The following is a 19233-nucleotide window of genomic DNA, read 5'->3' as shown; positions in this document are numbered from 1 at the left end:
CGGCATCCAGCCCCCCCCCCCCCCATTCACTACCAACACCCCAGCGGCATCCAGTCACCTCACCGCCACATTTACTATAAACACCCCAGCGGCATCCAGTCATCCCACCGCCACATTCACTACCAACACCCCAGCGGCATACAGTCACTACCCCCCCATTCACTACCAACACCCCAGCGGCATCCAGTCACCCCACCGCCACATTCACTACTAACACAACACCCCAGCTGCATCCAGTCACCCCCCCCTCCCCAATTCACTACCAACACCCCAGCGGCATCCAGCCACCCCACCGCCACATTCACTACCAACTCCCCAGCGGCATCCAGCCACCTCCCCCCCATTCACTACCAACTACCCAGCGGCATCCAGTCACTACCCCCCTATTCACTACCAACACCCTGGCGGCATCCAGTCACCCCACCGCCACATTTACTACCAACACCCCAGCGGCATCCAGTCACCCCACCGACACATTCACTACCAACACCCCAGCGGCATCCAGTCACCCCACCGCCACATTCACTACCAACACCCCAGCAGCATCCAGCCAAAAGGGCCACACGAGCCTAGGGCTAACAATGATCAAGGGCATATCGTAAGAAGAGGAGGAGCTGTGACCAGTGCTTTGTGGGTGTGGCCAGTGTAATGTGGGTGTGAGCTGTGTGGGTGTGGCCAGTGTAATGTGGGTGTGAGCTGTGTGGGTGTGGCCAGTGGAGAGAGATAAAGTAACAGCAAACCAGCTCCTAACTGTAATTTTTCAAACACAGCCTGTAACATGGCAGTTACATGGAGCTGATTGGCTGGTACTTTATCTCCGTCCACTTTATCTCTCTCCAAGGCTTAGTACATACACTCCATGATTTATGGCTGACTGTGTAGCCAGCTGATGACTGGTCATCATGATACTGGGAATATGCGGAGGATTGGAGCTGTAGTCCCGGCCTCCCCATTGCTAATCTGGCCCTGCCCCAGCAGTATTTGGATGATGCTCTCCTCTAGCATTTTAAATATTCAACCATTTGGATTTACTTTGCAGGTGTGACATCCGCCCTGAGGTTTCCAGAGAAGAAGTGGGCAAAATCTGGAAAACTTTGATCCTCAATCAAGATGAAACCGCTGATTTCTTTCAGTTCGTCAGACACTTCGGCTTCTCTGTAAACTCTTCATGCTTCCCAAATGCCAAAGTCTCTCCTCCGGTCAGAGGTGACAGCGACTGCTTTCTTCGCTCTCTGAAACTGAATTCTGACACCAAGATCATTGCAAATATTCTGCAATCAAAGGTACGAACCCACTTCTCCCTACTCATCCTCCTGGTCATCTCCACTGCTTCTGGACCAGTTTTCTCCTGCAGACCCTTCACTGCATAATCTTTTGTCACACAGTTCTTTCCTGCTTCACTTTCTGCCTATCCACCAACTTCTTTCATGTCTCTGTAGCACACCCTACCTTCTCCTGTCTGCTAGGGCCAGGTGCACAGCAGGTGAGAGGCATATGCCCCGGGTGACTGAGGGAGGGGGTGTCAATGAGGGAGCCAGAGTTGCAGCTCCAATCCCGGGGAGCAGGGGTGAACAGTATACCGTTATCCTCTTGTGGGGTCTGTGCTCTGCAGCCAGGCCCGGCGACAGGGGGGGTCAAAGGGTACTCCTGTGCCGGACCCTGAGGTTATAAGGGGCACCGAGGTCCTTAGGGGCATCAAACACGGAGCCTACTAACTGACTCGCACCACCCGCCCACCTGGCGTGGCTCACGGCACAAGAAAGGGGGAAAAAAACTGCTTCATACATTTACGCCATTATACCATAGCCCTGCCTCACCGCTGTCAGCTGGAGTTTCCTAGTGGGCTACTTGGTCTACCATGATCCTACAGATGCCTTCCCTCTGACTAATGTTAAATGTGATGCTTCCTAGTGTTTGTATGTATTCGTTTGTCCATATTGTTGTTGCTTTTTTGTCTCCTCCATGGCAGCGGCCATTTCATTGAGGACATAACTATGCAGATATCCTCGTTTGCAGCTGCAGAGGCGGGCCCCCTCTCTGTCTGGGCCCAGGACTGCAGTCCCAGCAGTTACCCCCTATTGGCGGCCCTGTAAGGGATTAATGTTTAGATGTGTTTAATTAAGATGAATCTTTTCTATTAGACTGAGGTAGGTAATTAGAGGACTAATGTACATGAATGAAATTATTTGATGACGTTGTGTCTAATTAAACATTAGTGAGTCATTTTAAATATTATACATTGCTAATATTGCATAATAACAACAGGGCAAGTGTTAAGAGTTTATCACATAGCCAAATAACATTAGGTTTGATTTGCTAAATATATACCTATCTGTTATAAAAGACAGTTTTACACATTTGCTAGACCTTGGGACAATCCTAACTTCATTTTTTCAAGCTACAGTATATTATCCAAGGAGATTGACATGAAGGGGGCGTTTCTGGGTGGCAACTGAACGTTTTCAGGGAGTGTTTGGTAAAATGCAGGCGTGGCCGAAAAAACGCAGGCGTGGCTGGGTGTTCGCTGGGCGGGTGTGTGACATCAAAAGCCGCCCCTCCGTCGTTAGAATCAACGCACACGAAGAGTAACAGGGCTGGTCGTGTTTTGCACAAAAAGATTTTGCAGGCGCTCTGCTGAACAAGCGTTCGCACTTATGCAAAGCGAAAAATACACTCCCCAGTGGGCGGCGACAATGTTTTTGCACGGCTGCTAAAAACTGCTAGCGAGCGATCAACTCGGAATGACATCCAATATACGTCCATTAACCTAATGAATATGCACATGCTCCAATCTGATAGGGGGATGACAGATCGAGCTTGTTCAAATCAAACCAATGATAGGAAGGAGACACACCTCCATAATGACATGGCATTTACACATTGGTTCCCACATCTGTACTAACAATTCCCGGCTCCCCAGCGCGGGTTAGCCTCATTAACGCTATGCAGCGAAATGCGCGTTGGCATTTCAGCTTTGTGCCTCTTCTTATACTTGTGTTTGTAGATTTAGAACAGTGTTTTACTGTAGGCTTCTCCTGCAAGGTCAGCCCTAGAATAACCTACTGTACCATCTGTCTGAATGCTTTTTGCAATGATCTTTGTCACAGTTAAGTTCACAATTCTCATTGTCCTTTATTAAGCTCTGCCATCATCTTGCTTAAACTGGCTGTTCTTTAGTAATAACAATTGACCTTTGATTTTCCCAACTGTGCATTTTTGCTAATCAAACATAAAGTTATTTAGTTATGTGATTATATTAGATCATAAATAAAATCTGACACTTGCCCTAACTTATTAATTGTTACTATTGCATAATAAGTGATTACGCAATAGTAGCAATTTATAAAAAAAAATATATACAGGTTGAGTATCCCATATCCAAATATTCCGAAATACGGAATATTCCGAAATACGGACTTTTTTGAGTGAGAGTGAGATAGTGAAACCTTTGTTTTTGATGGCTCAATGTACACAAACTTTGTTTAATACACAAAGTTATTAAAAATATTGTATTAAATTACCTTCAGGCTGTGTGTATAAGGTGTATATGAAACATAAATGAATTGTGTGAATGTAGACACACTTTGTTTAATGCACAAAGTTATAAAAAATATTGGCTAAAATTACCTTCAGGCTGTGTGTATAAGGTGTATATGTAACATAAATGCGTTCAGTGCTTAGACATAGGTCCCATCACCATGATATCTCATTATGGTATGTAATTATTCCAAAATACGGAAAAATCCCATATCCAAAATACCTCTGGTCCCAAGCATTTTGGATAAGGGATACTCAACCTGTATATAGTTTCAAATGGCTTAAGTTCTGAATCACTAATGTTTAACTAAAAGCAGATGACTTATTACTGTACTAGTTAAAAGTAGAGATGAGCGCCTGAAATTTTTCGGGTTTTGTGTTTTGGTTTTGGGTTCGGTTCCGCGGCCGTGTTTTGGGTTCGAACGCGTTTTGGCAAAACCTCACCGAATTTTTTTTGTCGGATTCGGGTGTGTTTTGGATTCGGGTGTTTTTTTCAAAAAACACTAAAAAACAGCTTAAATCATAGAATTTGGGGGTCATTTTGATCCCAAAGTATTATTAACCTCAAAAACCATAATTTACACTCATTTTCAGTCTATTCTGAATACCTCACACCTCACAATATTATTTTTAGTCCTAAAATTTGCACCGAGGTCGCTGTGTGAGTAAGATAAGCGACCCTAGTGGCCGACACAAACACCGGGCCCATCTAGGAGTGGCACTGCAGTGTCACGCAGGATGTCCCTTCCAAAAAAACCTCCCCAAACAGCACATGACGCAAAGAAAAAAAGAGGCGCAATGAGGTAGCTGTGTGAGTAAGATTAGCGACCCTAGTGGCCGACACAAACACCGGGCCCATCTAGGAGTGGCACTGCAGTGTCACGCAGGATGGCCCTTCCAAAAAACCCTCCCCAAACAGCACATGACGCAAAGAAAAAAAGAGGCGCAATGAGGTAGCTGTGTGAGTAAGATTAGCGACCCTAGTGGCCGACACAAACACCGGGCCCATCTAGGAGTGGCACTGCAGTGTCACGCAGGATGTCCCTTCCAAAAAACCCTCCCCAAACAGCACATGACGCAAAGAAAAAAAGAGACTCAATGAGGTAGCTGTGTGAGTAAGATTAGCGACCCTAGTGGCCGACACAAACACCGGGCCCATCTAGGAGTGGCACTGCAGTGTCACGCAGGATGTCCCTTCCAAAAAACCCTCCCCAAACAGCACATGACGCAAAGAAAAAAAGAGGCGCAATGAGGTAGCTGACTGTGTGAGTAAGATTAGCGACCCTAGTGGCCGACACAAACACCGGGCCCATCTAGGAGTGGCACTGCAGTGTCACGCAGGATGGCCCTTCCAAAAAACCCTCCCCAATCAGCACATGATGCAAAGAAAAAGAAAAGAAAAAAGAGGTGCAAGATGGAATTGTCCTTGGGCCCTCCCACCCACCCTTATGTTGTATAAACAAAACAGGACATGCACACTTTAACCAACCCATCATTTCAGTGACAGGGTCTGCCACACGACTGTGACTGATATGACGGGTTGGTTTGGACCCCCCCCAAAAAAGAAGCAATTAATCTCTCCTTGCACAAACTGGCTCTACAGAGGCAAGATGTCCACCTCATCTTCACCCTCCGATATATCACCGTGTACATCCCCCTCCTCACAGATTATCAATTCGTCCCCACTGGAATCCACCATCTCAGCTCCCTGTGTACTTTGTGGAGGCAATTGCTGCTGGTCAATGTCTCCGCGGAGGAATTGATTATAATTCATTTTAATGAACATCATCTTCTCCACATTTTCTGGATGTAACCTCGTACGCCGATTGCTGACAAGGTGAGCGGCGGCACTAAACACTCTTTCGGAGTACACACTTGTGGGAGGGCAACTTAGGTAGAATAAAGCCAGTTTGTGCAAGGGCCTCCAAATTGCCTCTTTTTCCTGCCAGTATAAGTACGGACTGTGTGACGTGCCTACTTGGATGCGGTCACTCATATAATCCTCCACCATTCTATCAATGTTGAGAGAATCATATGCAGTGACAGTAGACGACATGTCCGTAATCGTTGTCAGGTCCTTCAGTCCGGACCAGATGTCAGCATCAGCAGTCGCTCCAGACTGCCCTGCATCACCGCCAGCGGGTGGGCTCGGAATTCTGAGCCTTTTCCTCGCACCCCCAGTTGCGGGAGAATGTGAAGGAGGAGATGTTGACAGGTCGCGTTCCGCTTGACTTGACAATTTTGTCACCAGCAGGTCTTTCAACCCCAGCAGACTTGTGTCTGCCGGAAAGAGAGATCCAAGGTAGGCTTTAAATCTAGGATCGAGCACGGTGGCCAAAATGTAGTGCTCTGATTTCAACAGATTGACCACCCGTGAATCCTTGTTAAGCGAATTAAGGGCTGCATCCACAAGTCCCACATGCCTAGCGGAATCGCTCCCTTTTAGCTCCTTCTTCAATGCCTCCAGCTTCTTCTGCAAAAGCCTGATGAGGGGAATGACCTGACTCAGGCTGGCAGTGTCTGAACTGACTTCACGTGTGGCAAGTTCAAAGGGCATCAGAACCTTGCACAACGTTGAAATCATTCTCCACTGCACTTGAGACAGGTGCATTCCACCTCCTATATCGTGCTCAATTGTATAGGCTTGAATGGCCTTTTGCTGCTCCTCCAACCTCTGAAGCATATAGAGGGTTGAATTCCACCTCGTTACCACTTCTTGCTTCAGATGATGGCAGGGCAGGTTCAGTAGTTTTTGGTGGTGCTCCAGTCTTCTGTACGTGGTGCCTGTACGCCGAAAGTGTCCCGCAATTCTTCTGGCCACCGACAGCATCTCTTGCACGCCCCTGTCGTTTTTTAAAAAATTCTGCACCACCAAATTCAAGGTATGTGCAAAACATGGGACGTGCTGGAATTTGCCCATATTTAATGCACACACAATATTGCTGGCGTTGTCCGATGCCACAAATCCACAGGAGAGTCCAATTGGGGTAAGCCATTCCGCGATGATCTTCCTCAGTTGCCGTAAGAGGTTTTCAGCTGTGTGCGTATTCTGGAAAGCGGTGATACAAAGCGTAGCCTGCCTAGGAAAGAGTTGGCGTTTGCGAGATGCTGCTACTGGTGCCGCCGCTGCTGTTCTTGCGGCGGGAGTCCATACATCTACCCAGTGGGCTGTCACAGTCATATAGTCCTGACCCTGCCCTGCTCCACTTGTCCACATGTCCGTGGTTAAGTGGACATTGGGTACAACTGCATTTTTTAGGACACTGGTGAGTCTTTTTCTGACGTCCGTGTACATTCTCGGTATCGCCTGCCTAGAGAAGTGGAACCTAGATGGTATTTGGTAACGGGGGCACACTGCCTCAATAAATTGTCTAGTTCCCTGTGAACTAACGGCGGATACCGGACGCACGTCTAACACCAACATAGTTGTCAAGGCCTCAGTTATCCGCTTTGCAGTAGGATGACTGCTGTGATATTTCATCTTCCTCGCAAAGGACTGTTGAACAGTCAATTGCTTACTGGAAGTAGTACAAGTGGGCTTACGACTTCCCCTCTGGGATGACCATCGACTCCCAGCGGCAACAACAGCAGCGCCAGCAGCAGTAGGCGTTACACGCAAGGATGCATCGGAGGAATCCCAGGCAGGAGAGGACTCGTCAGAATTGCCAGTGACATGGCCTGCAGGACTATTGGCATTCCTGGGGAAGGAGGAAATTGACACTGAGGGAGTTGGTGGGGTGGTTTGCGTGAGCTTGGTTACAAGAGGAAGGGATTTACTGGTCAGTGGACTGCTTCCGCTGTCACCCAAAGTTTTTGAACTTGTCACTGACTTATTATGGATGCGCTGCAGGTGACGTATAAGGGAGGATGTTCCGAGGTGGTTAACGTCCTTACCCCTACTTATTACAGCTTGACAAAGGGAACACACGGCTTGACACCTGTTGTCCGCATTTCTGGTGAAATACCTCCACACCGAAGAGCTGATTTTTTTGGTATTTTCACCTGGCATGTCAACGGCCATATTCCTCCCACGGACAACAGGTGTCTCCCCGGGTGCCTGACTTAAACAAACCACCTCACCATCAGAATCCTCCTGGTCAATTTCCTCCCCAGCGCCAGCAACACCCATATCCTCCTCATCCTGGTGTACTTCAACACTGACATCTTCAATCTGACTATCAGGAACTGGACTGCGGGTGCTCCTTCCAGCACTTGCAGGGGGCGTGCAAATGGTGGAAGGCGCATGCTCTTCACGTCCAGTGTTGGGAAGGTCAGGCATCGCAACCGACACAATTGGACTCTCCTTGTGGATTTGGGATTTCGAAGAATGCACAGTTCTTTGCTGTGCTGCTTTTGCCAGCTTGAGTCTTTTCATTTTTCTAGCGAGAGGCTGAGTGCTTCCATCCTCATGTGAAGCTGAACCACTAGCCATGAACATAGGCCAGGGCCTCAGCCGTTCCTTGCCACTCCGTGTGGTAAATGGCATATTGGCAAGTTTACGCTTCTCCTCCGACAATTTTATTTTAGGTTTTGGAGTCCTTTTTTTTCTGATATTTGGTGTTTTGGATTTGACATGCTCTGTACTATGACATTGGGCATCGGCCTTGGCAGACGACGTTGCTGGCATTTCATCGTCTCGGCCATGACTAGTGGCAGCAGCTTCAGCACGAGGTGGAAGTGGATCTTGATCTTTCCCTAATTTTGGAACCTCAACATTTTTGTTCTCCATATTTTAATAGGCACAACTAAAAGGCACCTCAGGTAAACAATGGAGATGGATACTAGTATACAATTATGGACTGCCTGCCGACTGCAGACACAGAGGTAGCCACAGCCGTGAACTACCGTACTGTACTGTGTCTGCAGCTAATATAGACTGGTTGATAAAGAGAAGATGTCTATGTAACTATGTATGTATAAAGAAGACTGAAAAAAATCCACGGTTAGGTGGTATACAATTATGGACGGACTGCCTGCCGAGTGCAGACACAGAGGTAGCCACAGCCGTGAACTACCGTACTGTACTGTGTCTGCAGCTAATATAGACTGGTTGATAAAGAGAAGATGTCTATGTAACTATGTATGTATAAAGAAGAATGAAAAAAATCCACGGTTAGGTGGTATTACAATTATGGACGGACTGCCTGCCGAGTGCAGAGACACAGAGGTAGCCACAGCCGTGAACTACCGTACTGTGTCTGCTGCGACTGGATGATAAATGATATAAAAAATATATATATATCACTACTGCAGCCGGACAGGTATATATTATATATTATATAATGACGGACCTGCTGGACACTGTCTGTCAGCAGAATGAGTTTTATTTTTATAGAATAAAAAAAAAAAAAACACACAAGTGAAGTCACACGACGAGTGTTTAACTTTTTCAGGCAATCACAATATAAGTATACTACTAACTATACTGGTGGTCAGTGTGGTCAGGTCACTGGTCAGTCACACTGGCAGTGGCACTCCTGCAGCAAAAGTGTGCACTGTTTAATTTTAATATAATATGTACTCCTGGCTCCTGCTATAACCTATAACTGGCACTGCAGTAGTGCTCCCCAGTCTCCCCCACAATTATAAGCTGTGTGAGCTGAGCAGTCAGACAGATATATAATATATATAGATGATGCAGCACACTGGCCTGAGCCTGAGCAGTGCACACAGATATGGTATGTGACTGACTGAGTCACTGTGTGTATCGCTTTTTTCAGGCAGAGAACGGATATATTAAATAAACTGCACTGTGTGTCTGGTGGTCACTCACTATATAATATATTATGTACTCCTGGCTCCTGCTATAACCTATAACTGGCACTGCAGTAGTGCTCCCCAGTCTCCCCCACAATTATAAGCTGTGTGAGCTGAGCAGTCAGACAGATATATATAATATTATATATAGATAATAGATGATGCAGCACACTGGCCTGAGCCTGAGCAGTGCACACAGATATGGTATGTGACTGACTGAGTCACTGTGTGTATCGCTTTTTTCAGGCAGAGAACGGATATATTAAATAAACTGCACTGTGTGTCTGGTGGTCACTCACTATATAATATATTATGTACTCCTGGCTCCTGCTATAACCTATAACTGGCACTGCAGTAGTGCTCCCCAGTCTCCCCCACAATTATAAGCTGTGTGAGCTGAGCAGTCAGACAGATATATATAATATTATATATAGATAATAGATGATGCAGCACACTGGCCTGAGCCTGAGCAGTGCACACAGATATGGTATGTGACTGAGTCACTGTGTGCTGTGTATCGCTTTTTTCAGGCAGAGAACGGATTATAAAGTAAACTGCACTGTCCTCACTAGTAAACTCTCTCCACTCAGTCTCTACACTTCTACAGTAACAGTACTCCTCCTAGTCAGCTCCAGTAAATCTCTCTCAGTCTCTTATAATCTAAATGGAGAGGACGCCAGCCACGTCCTCTCCCTATCAATCTCAATGCACGTGTGAAAATGGCGGCGACGCGCGGCTCCTTATATAGAATCCGAGTCTCGCGATAGAATCCGAGCCTCGCGAGAATCCGACAGCGTCATGATGACGTTCGGGCGCGCTCGGGTTAACCGAGCAAGGCGGGAAGATCCGAGTCTTGCCGGACCCGTGAAAAAAACCATGAAGTTCTGGCGGGTTCGGATTCAGAGAAACCGAACCCGCTCATCTCTAGTTAAAAGCCCATCAAAATGACGGAAACCAGGGGGGCAGGACTTGAGGGGGATGGTCGTTACTCACACAGGAGCTGGCGGGTTTCTGGAAGTCTTGCTGCTGGGAGCCGGGGCTCTTTCATGCTGGGCAGGTGTGTGTGTGTGTGTGTGTGTGTGTGTGCGTGTGTGTGTGTGTGTGTGTGTGTGTAGGTGTGCGTGTGTAGGTGTGTGCCAATGGTGCACCATAGAAGTTAGGAGCAGCATTAGCCTTATATATACTGTATATAAAGATGCTGTATATCTGTAATGGGCAGGCTACAATGATTCTACACTATATACACCAGTACTGGCACGCATGAGCTCTCCAGTCCCTGCACAGCTCCTGGCCAGTCTGGGGTGAGGGAGAGGCAAGCACAGGGCCCGCCCTTTCCGCTGGCACACAGTATATATATATAAAGCAGCTGAGCTACTGGGTAGTGTCATGTGAATAAGGGGCTCCAGTGTTTGGCATAACATGTATAAGGGGTACTACTTTGTGGCATAATGTGCATAAGGGGTACTACTGAGTGGTGTAATGTGTATAAGGGGTACTACTGTGTGGCATAATATGTATAAGGGGTACTACAGTGTGGTGTAATGTGTATAAGGGGTACTACTGAGTGGTGTAATGTGTATAAGGGGTACTACTGTGTGGCATATGTATAAGGGGTACTACAGTGTGGCATAACGTGTATAAGGGGTACTACTGAGTGGTGTAATGTGTATAAGGGGCTCTAGTGTGTGGCATAATGTGTATAAGGGGTACTACTGTGTGGCATAATGTGTATAAGGGGGACTACTGTGTGGCATAACGTGTATAATGGGTACTACTGAGTGGTGTTATATATATGAGGGGTACTACTGTGTGGCGTAATGTGTATTAGGGGTACTACTGTGTAACATAACGTGTATAAGGGGTACTACTGAGTAGTGTTATGTGAGTAAGAGACACAACTTTGCCAGCGGTGCTCTGCCCCATAGATACACCCCAGGTCACACATCACTTCTCTTTGCGGAATGCCTGTACACATTAAGGGGGTCATTCCGAGTTGATCACTCGCTGACGATTTTCGCAGCGCAGCGATCAGGTGAAAAAACAGCATTTATATACGCATGTGTATGGGTAGAAAGCTCTTTGTGGTTGTGCTCAGGTTCTAGCAAAGTTTTCCTTTGCACTGACGGCCGCAAGAAGATTGACAGGAAGGGGGCGTTTCTGGGTGTCAACCGACCGTTTTCAGGGAGTGTCTGAAAAAACGCAGGCGTGTCTGAAAAAATGCAGGCGTGGCTGAAAAAATGCAGGCGTGGCTGGGCGTTCGCAGGGCGGGTGTATGACATCAAATCCGGACAGGAATAGGCTGAAGTGATCGCAAGCGCTGAGTAGGTTCAGAGCTACTCAGAAACTGTACAAACTGTTTTTGCAGAGCTCGGCTGCACAAGCGTTCACACTTCTGCTAAGCTAAAATACACTCCCCAGTGGGTGGTGGCATAGCGTTTGCACGGCTGCTAAAAACTAGCGAGCGATCAACTCGGAATGACCCCCTATATCCATAGTGTTTAAGTAAAAACCAGTTTGAGCTAAAGCTGTATTTTACTACAGTCAGTGTATCGCCCAATCTAGGTTAAAGGTGTTCATTTTCCTTGAAATAACCCCCATATCGGCAGTAAATAAAATGGTACAGAAATTGCTTTATCTTGTGACACTGAGACATTTCTCAGTTAAAATGCAATTAGTCTGCTCTGAGCTGGCTGCTTTATAACGAGGTAGATCAGCACCACAATGGGCGCAGTGTCCTAAGAAAGACATTGACGAATCAGCTAATGGAGCTGGGAAGCTTCGCATAGAAAAGCCTTGATTGTAATCATTAAATAGCTTTTATTTGAGAGAGCAGGGTTAAGGTGCGTTTTATGGAGAGAAACTGGAGAAGAAGATGCCAGAAACGCCGACACTGATTGTTGTGTAAGGAAGAACCGGAGCAAAGGTGTAGAATTGTCAGACCGCTAGTGGAATTCTTACTTCTGCAGAGGCAGAATCACACTCTGATACACTTACCCTGTACGCCGGAACACTGGCACCTACTGCATTTCTCTGCAAGGAGGTGCCGGAACTCACCAAAAGTTACAAGATCTATAGTACTAGCTTCAACACCCCTAGTAAGGGTCTCATTCAGAGCTGCTGCAAACCACAACGACAAGGTTCATGTAGTTGAGTGACTATTTGAAACCCCCAATAGTGCAGCATAGCCTCCAACATTGTACACATAAAAATCGGTACAAATTCGACTTTTTACTCTGTTTATGTATGATGATCGTGTTTTTCTTTACCCTCATTTCACGAGTTCGTTTCTGAAATTTCTCATGGTGCTCTTCCCCCCTCCCCCTTCCTCCCCTCTTTGCTTCTCTCTCTCCTTTTCTTTTCCTTCTTTTTCTTCCCTTTTCCTTTTCTGTTTCCTATCTTCTCTTTTATACAGAAATGAATGTTGACATTTGTGCTGCTGATGTACTTCCCTTTTTGTATCCCATGGGATATTCTGTACGTTATTTGGAAATGCTCTGTATCATCACTTCCTTTTTGTCTGTATTGGTTTATTCAACATTTTTCCAATAAAAATATTGCTTAAAAAAAACACACAAAAAAACGGTACAAGTTAGAAAAGGGGGAGTGTCCATGGGTAAAGGGGGTGTGGTCACATCCCATTTCCTATGCTTTCAATGGAAGTTTAGAGAGCCAAAAATCGGTACAGACCATAAAAAGAAGGTACAGTTGGAGGGAATGGTGCAGGCGTTACCTGGTGCGCCACAAAGGTGCAGTTGCAATTGGGATAGATGATATCAGAAACTGTAAATGGATGGGTGTTCTGGGGAGGTGGCCTTAAGTGTCCGCAAAAAAAAAAATCTGTCTCCGTGTTTACATTCATGTCAATGGCCCATGAAATTATATTGACTGTTATTTCAATGCGCTTGTGTTGAACCCCATTAAAATTATAGAAATGGATGGGCCATTGGTTTAAACAAAGGTGAACAGCACGTAGGGGTGGTGGTGGGGGGGTGTAATCCTCACACCAATAGAGATTTGGTGCCCATACTGTATATCAAACAATATTTGTAGCTATTTCCCCCCAAATACCTGTTTTCGGGGGTTAGCTACAAATACTAAGTATCCCATGATTGTGTGTAGGAGGGACCGGAGCAGGCATGTTTGATACCTGCTGCAATCCCTCGATTTCTGCCTGCATCTGGTTTCTATATGGGATGAGATGCTGCCAGATTTACTAATATCCGGAATGCAAAGCATACTGGAGATTGAGCCCTGTAACTGCCGCCATCTGAACATGACGGTAGCCCATTGTAGCGTATTTGCTACACATTGCGGGTTTAGTCCCGGAGGGTTCCCACCTTCCGAAATGCCTGCTGTGCATGTGTAGTCAGCAGGCTGCGCACGCACAGCACCCCCGATACCACACTCAGCACATCGCAGGAACGGGCTCCAGGATTTTTAAGAGGGGGTTACCGTATGTGTGTATACAGTATATATATTTATTTGGCATACGGTCAGAAGTTAGGAATGTCAACACCACATCAGAAATTATGTCAATATTTCAACCTGTCATCAGACACCAGGTCGATATCCTCAAACTGTCAACAGGTTCACGTCGCCACGTGACATGTCAACAGCCTGAGAATTAGGATTAAGTTAGGCTGTGGAGGAAAGGGGGAGGGTTAGGCACTAGGGGGGGAATTAGGGTTAAGGATTAGGGGTAGCAGAGAACCACTTACTGTATCGCCCGGAACTGATCCTCATGTACAGTATGCTACATGCTGCAGATCCAGACTGAGGCAGGCAGCATAATCAATCAAAGATATTTGATAGCGGCAAAGCAGTAATTTGCCAGGATCAAAAATCTTAGATTGATTATGCTGGCTGCCTCAGTCTGGGATACGGTCGTTAGGTCGACAGTTATTAAGTCAACCACTGAAGGTCGACACGGGCATTAGTTCGACATGTACTATGTCGACAGGTCAAAAGGTCGACATGGTTTTTTTCAAATTTGTAAACATTTTTTGACTTTTTCATACTTTACGATCTACGTGGAGTATGATTGGGAGCGGTAACCTGTCCTGAGCGCAGCAAGGAACATTGCCGAAGCATAGCGAGTGAAGCAAGGGGACACCGTGCACTAATTGGGGTTCCCCGTCACTTTATGAAGAAAACTACACCAAAAAAGTCCAAAAACTCATGTCGACCTTTTCACCTGTCGTCCTAGTACATGTCGACCTAATGCCCATGTCGACCTTCAGTGGTTGACCTAATGACTGTCGACCTAAGTTGTGTCGACCCGACGACCCGTACCCCTCAGTCTGGATCTATTGAGTGCTGAGCTGCTAAGTGCCCAGACCTGGCGCCAATGTCTTCCTGCTGCAGCATTTTCTTTCCTCAGGGCAGAGTCCAGTAGTTTGTGTGTTTGTATGTATGTGTACTAGGGGAGTCATTCCGAGTTGATTGCTCGCTAGCTACTTTTAGCAGCCGTGCAAAACGCATAGTCGCGGCCCACGGGGGAGTGTATTTTTTCTTTGCAAGTGTGCGAACGCCTGTGCAGCCGAGCTCAGCAAAAACATTTTGTGCAGTTTCTGAGTAGCTCTGGACTTACTCAGCCGCTGCAATCACTTCAGTTATTTTGGTCCCGGAATTGACGTCAGACACCCGCCCTGCAAACGCTTGCGTTTTTCCAAACACTCCCAGAAAACGCTCAGTTGACACCCATAAACGCCTTCTTCCTGTCAATCTTCTTGCGAACGGCTGTGCGAATGGATTCTTCATTAAATCCATCGCCCAGCAATGATTTGCTTTGTACCCATACGACGCGTACGCGCATTGTGGATGCATGCGCAGTAGTAACCTGTTCGCTTTGCTGCAAAAAACGGCAGCGAGCGATCAACTCGGAATGATCCCGTATGTGTGTATCTGTGTTGTATTCTGTGTGTATGTGTACTATGTGTGTATGTGTTCTATGTAACGTGAGTGTGTGTATGTATGTATGTATGTATGTATGTATGTGTATATATATATATATATATATATATATACTAGCTGAATACCTGTGCTTCGCTACGGTATTTAAAGAATAGTGTAATTCTTTGTCTGGCCGCACCTCTGGGCTTCCCCGGATTGATGCAGTCAAAAGGCTGGCGCTGAGGAGAATAATCTGCCTCCTTCTCTGCCCTGTCCCTCCTCTGATGCAGCACTGCTCAGTGCTGTAACTGCTGGAGATGAGGAGAATAGTCCGCCTCCTTCTCTGCCCCGTCCTGCCTCTGATGCTGCCCTGCTCAGTGCTGTAACTGCTGGCGCTGAGGAGAATAATCCGCCTCCTTCTCTGCCCCGTCCCTCCTCTGATGCAGCACTGCTCAGTGCTGTAACTGCTGGAGATGAGGAGAATAGTCCGCCTCCTTCTCTGCCCCGTCCTGCCTCTGATGCTGCCCTGCTCAGTGCTGTAACTGCTGGTGCTGAGGAGAATAATCCGCCTCCTTCTCTGCCCCGTCCCGCCTCTGATGCTGCCCTGCTCAGTGCTGTAACTGCTGGTGCTGAGGAGAATAATCCGCCTCCTTCTCTGCCCCGTCCCGCCTCTGATGCTGCACTGCTCAGTGCTGTACATGCTGGTGCTGAGGAGAATAATCCTCCTCCTTCTCTGCCCCGTCCCGCCTCTGATGCTGCCCTGCTCAGTGCTGTAACTGCTGGTGCTGAGGAGAATAATCCGCCTCCTTCTCTGCCCCGTCCCGCCTCTGATGCTGCCCTGCTCAGTGCTGTAACTGCTGGTGCTGAGGAGAATAATCCGCCTCCTTCTCTGCCCCGTCCCGCCTCTGATGCTGCACTGCTCAGTGCTGTACATGCTGGTGCTGAGGAGAATAATCCTCCTCCTTCTCTGCCCCGTCCCGCCTCTGATGCTGCCCTGCTCAGTGCTGTAACTGCTGGTGCTGAGGAGAATAATCCGCCTCCTTCTCTGCCCTGTCCCGCCTCTGATGCTGCCCTGCTCAGTGCTGTAACTGCTGGAGCTGAGGAGAATAATCCGCCTCCTCCTCTGCCCCGTCCCGCCTCTGATGCTGCCCTGCTCAGTGCTGTAACTGAGGAGATGAGGAGAATAGTCTGCCTCCTTCTCTGCCCCGTCCCGCCTCTGATGCTGCCCTGCTCAGTGCTGTAACTGCTGGCGCTGAGGAGAATAATCCGCCTCCTTCTCTGCCCTGTCCCTCCTCTGATGCAGCACTGCTCAGTGCTGTAACTGCTGGTGCTGAGGAGAATAATCCGCCTCCTTCTCTGCCCCGTCCCTCCTCTGATGCAGCACTGCTCAGTGCTGTAACTGCTGGAGATGAGGAGAATAGTCCGCCTCCTTCTCTGCCCCGTCCCGCCTCTGATGCTGCCCTGCTCAGTGCTGTAACTGCTGGTGCTGAGGAGAATAATCCGCCTCCTTCTCTGCCCCGTCCCGCCTCTGATGCTGCCCTGCTCAGTGCTGTAACTGCTGGAGCTGAGGAGAATAATCCACCTCCTCCTCTGCCCCGTCCCGCCTCTGATGCTGCCCTGCTCAGTGCTGTAACTGCTGGTGCTGAGGAGAATAATCCGCCTCCTCCTCTGCCCCGTCCCGCCTCTGATGCTGTCCTGCTCAGTGCTGTAACTGCTGGTGCTGAGGAGAATAATCCGCCTCCTTCTCTGCCCTGTCCCGCCTCTGATGCTGCCCTGCTCAGTGCTGTAACTGCTGGAGCTGAGGAGAATAATCCGCCTCCTCCTCTGCCCCGTCCCGCCTCTGATGCTTCCCTGCTCAGTGCTGTAACTGCTGGTGCTGAGGAGAATAATCCGCCTCATTCTCTGCCCCATCCCACCTCTGATGCTGCCCTGCTCAGTACTGTAACTGTTGGAGCTGAGGAGAATAGTCCGCCTCCTTCTCTGCCCCGTCCCGCCTCTGATGCTGCCCTGCTCAGTGCTGTAACTGCTGGTGCTGAGGAGAATAATCTGCCTCCTTCTCTGTCCCGTCCCGCCTCTGATGCTGCCCTGCTCAGTGCTGTAACTGCTGGTGCTGAGGAGAATAATCCGCCTCATTCTCTGCCCCATCCCACCTCTGATGCTGCCCTGCTCAGTACTGTAACTGTTGGAGCTGAGGAGAATAGTCCGCCTCCTTCTCTGCCCCGTCCCGCCTCTGATGCTGCCCTGCTCAGTGCTGTACATGCTGGTGCTGAGGAGAATAATCCGCCTCCTCCTCTGCCCCGTCCCTCCTCTGATGCTGCCCTGCTCAGTGCTGTAACTGCTGGTGCTGAGGAGAATAATCCGCCTCCTTCTCTGCCCCGTCCCGCCTTTGATGCTGCCCTGCTCAGTGCTGTAACTGCTGGTGCTGAGGAGAATAATCCGCCTCCTTCTCTGCCCCGTCCCGCCTCTGATGCTGCCCTGCTCAGTGCTGTAACTGCTGGTGCTGAGAATAATCTGCCTCCTCCTCTGCCCCGTCCCACCTCTGATGCTGCCCTGCTCAGTGCTGTAACTGCTGGTGCTGAGGAGAATAATCTGCATCCTTCTCTGCCCCGTCCCGCCTCTGATGCTGCCCTGCTCAGTGCTGTACATGCTGGTGCTGAGAAGAATAATCCGCCTCCTTCTCTGCCCTGTCCCACCTCTGATGCTGCCCTGCTCAGTGCTGTACATGCTGGTGCTGAGGAGAATAATCCGCCTCCTTCTCTGCCCCATCCCGCCTCTGATGCTGCCCTTCTCAGTGCTGTAACTGCTGGTGCTGAGGAGAATAATCTGCATCCTTCTCTGCCCTGTCCCGCCTCTGATGCTGCCCTGCTCAGTGCTGTAACTGCTGGTGCTGAGGAGAATAATCCGCCTCCTTCTCTGCCCCGTCCCGCCTCTGATGCTGCCCTGCTCAGTGCTGTAAATGCTGGTGCTGAGGAGAATAATCTGCATCCATCTCTGCCCCGTCCCGCCTCTGATGCTGCCCTGCTCAGTGCTGTACATGCTGGTGCTGAGGAGAATAATCCGCCTCCTTCTCTACCCCATCCCGCATCTGATGCTGCCCTGCTCAGTGCTGTAACTGCTGGTGCTGAGGAGAATAATCCGCCTCCTTCTCTGCCCCGTCCCGCCTCTGATGCTGCCCTGCTCAGTGCTGTAAATGCTGGTGCTGAGGAGAATAATCTGCATCCATCTCTGCCCCGTCCCGCCTCTGATGCTGCCCTGCTCAGTGCTGTACATGCTGGAGTTGAGGAGAATAATCTGCCTCCTTCTCTGCCCCGTCCCACCTCTGATGCTGCCCTGCTCAGTGCTGTAAATGCTGGGACAACAGACCATGCTCCGCCCACTGTATGTTACTTATGTAAGGTTTGCAGTCTGACTCTATGCCAAAGGGCCCTAGTTCTCCTTGCTTAGCTTCGACACTAAAGTATGCCTCTTCCCCACACTTGACTGTGCCTCTGCCCTTACCCGTAGGTGCCTCTGCCCCTACCTGTATTCCTATGCTGCTACCCATGTGTGCCTCTGCCCCCACCCGTGTGTGCCTCTGCCCTTACCCGTAGGTGCCACTGCTCCTACTCGTATGCCTATGCACCTACCCATGTGTGCCTCTGCCCCTACCCGTGTGTGCTTCAATCTTTACCTGTGGCTGCCTCTGCCCCCACCCGTGTGTGCCACTGCCTCTGCACCTACCCATGGGTGCCTCTGCCCCTACCTGTGGGTGCCTCTATCGTTACCTATGGGTGCCTCTGCCTCTACCCTCTGCCCCTACCCGTATGCCTATGCACCTACCCATGTGTGCCTCTGTCCTTACCCGTGTGTGCCTCTATCCTTACCTGTGGGTGCCTCTGCCCCTACCCGTGGGTGCCTGTGCCCCTATCCATGTGTACCTCTGCCCCTACCCATGGGTGCCTCTGCCCTTACATGTGTGTGCCTGTGCCCCCACCCGTGTGTGCCTCTGCCCTTACCCGTAGGTGCCACTGCTCCTACTCGTATGCCTATGCACCTACCCATGTGTGC

General features: G+C 48.8%; 1 protein-coding gene across 1 annotated transcript in view; it reads left to right on the top strand.

Annotated features, from left to right (window-relative positions):
* The window catches only part of LOC135056883 (EF-hand calcium-binding domain-containing protein 6-like), a 197959-nt gene that overhangs the window by 127605 nt on the left and 51121 nt on the right, over positions 1-19233 (top strand). The window contains exon 15 of the mRNA XM_063962626.1: positions 1040-1283. Coding sequence (XP_063818696.1) covers positions 1040-1283 — 244 coding nt within the window. The remainder of the gene's footprint in view (positions 1-1039; positions 1284-19233) is intronic.

Source organism: Pseudophryne corroboree, chromosome 3 (assembly GCF_028390025.1).
Source record: "Pseudophryne corroboree isolate aPseCor3 chromosome 3, aPseCor3.hap2, whole genome shotgun sequence".
Taxonomy (NCBI): Eukaryota; Metazoa; Chordata; class Amphibia; order Anura; family Myobatrachidae; genus Pseudophryne; species Pseudophryne corroboree.
Note: the sequence above shows the minus strand (reverse complement) of the source record. Positions and strands in the feature narration are given on the sequence as shown.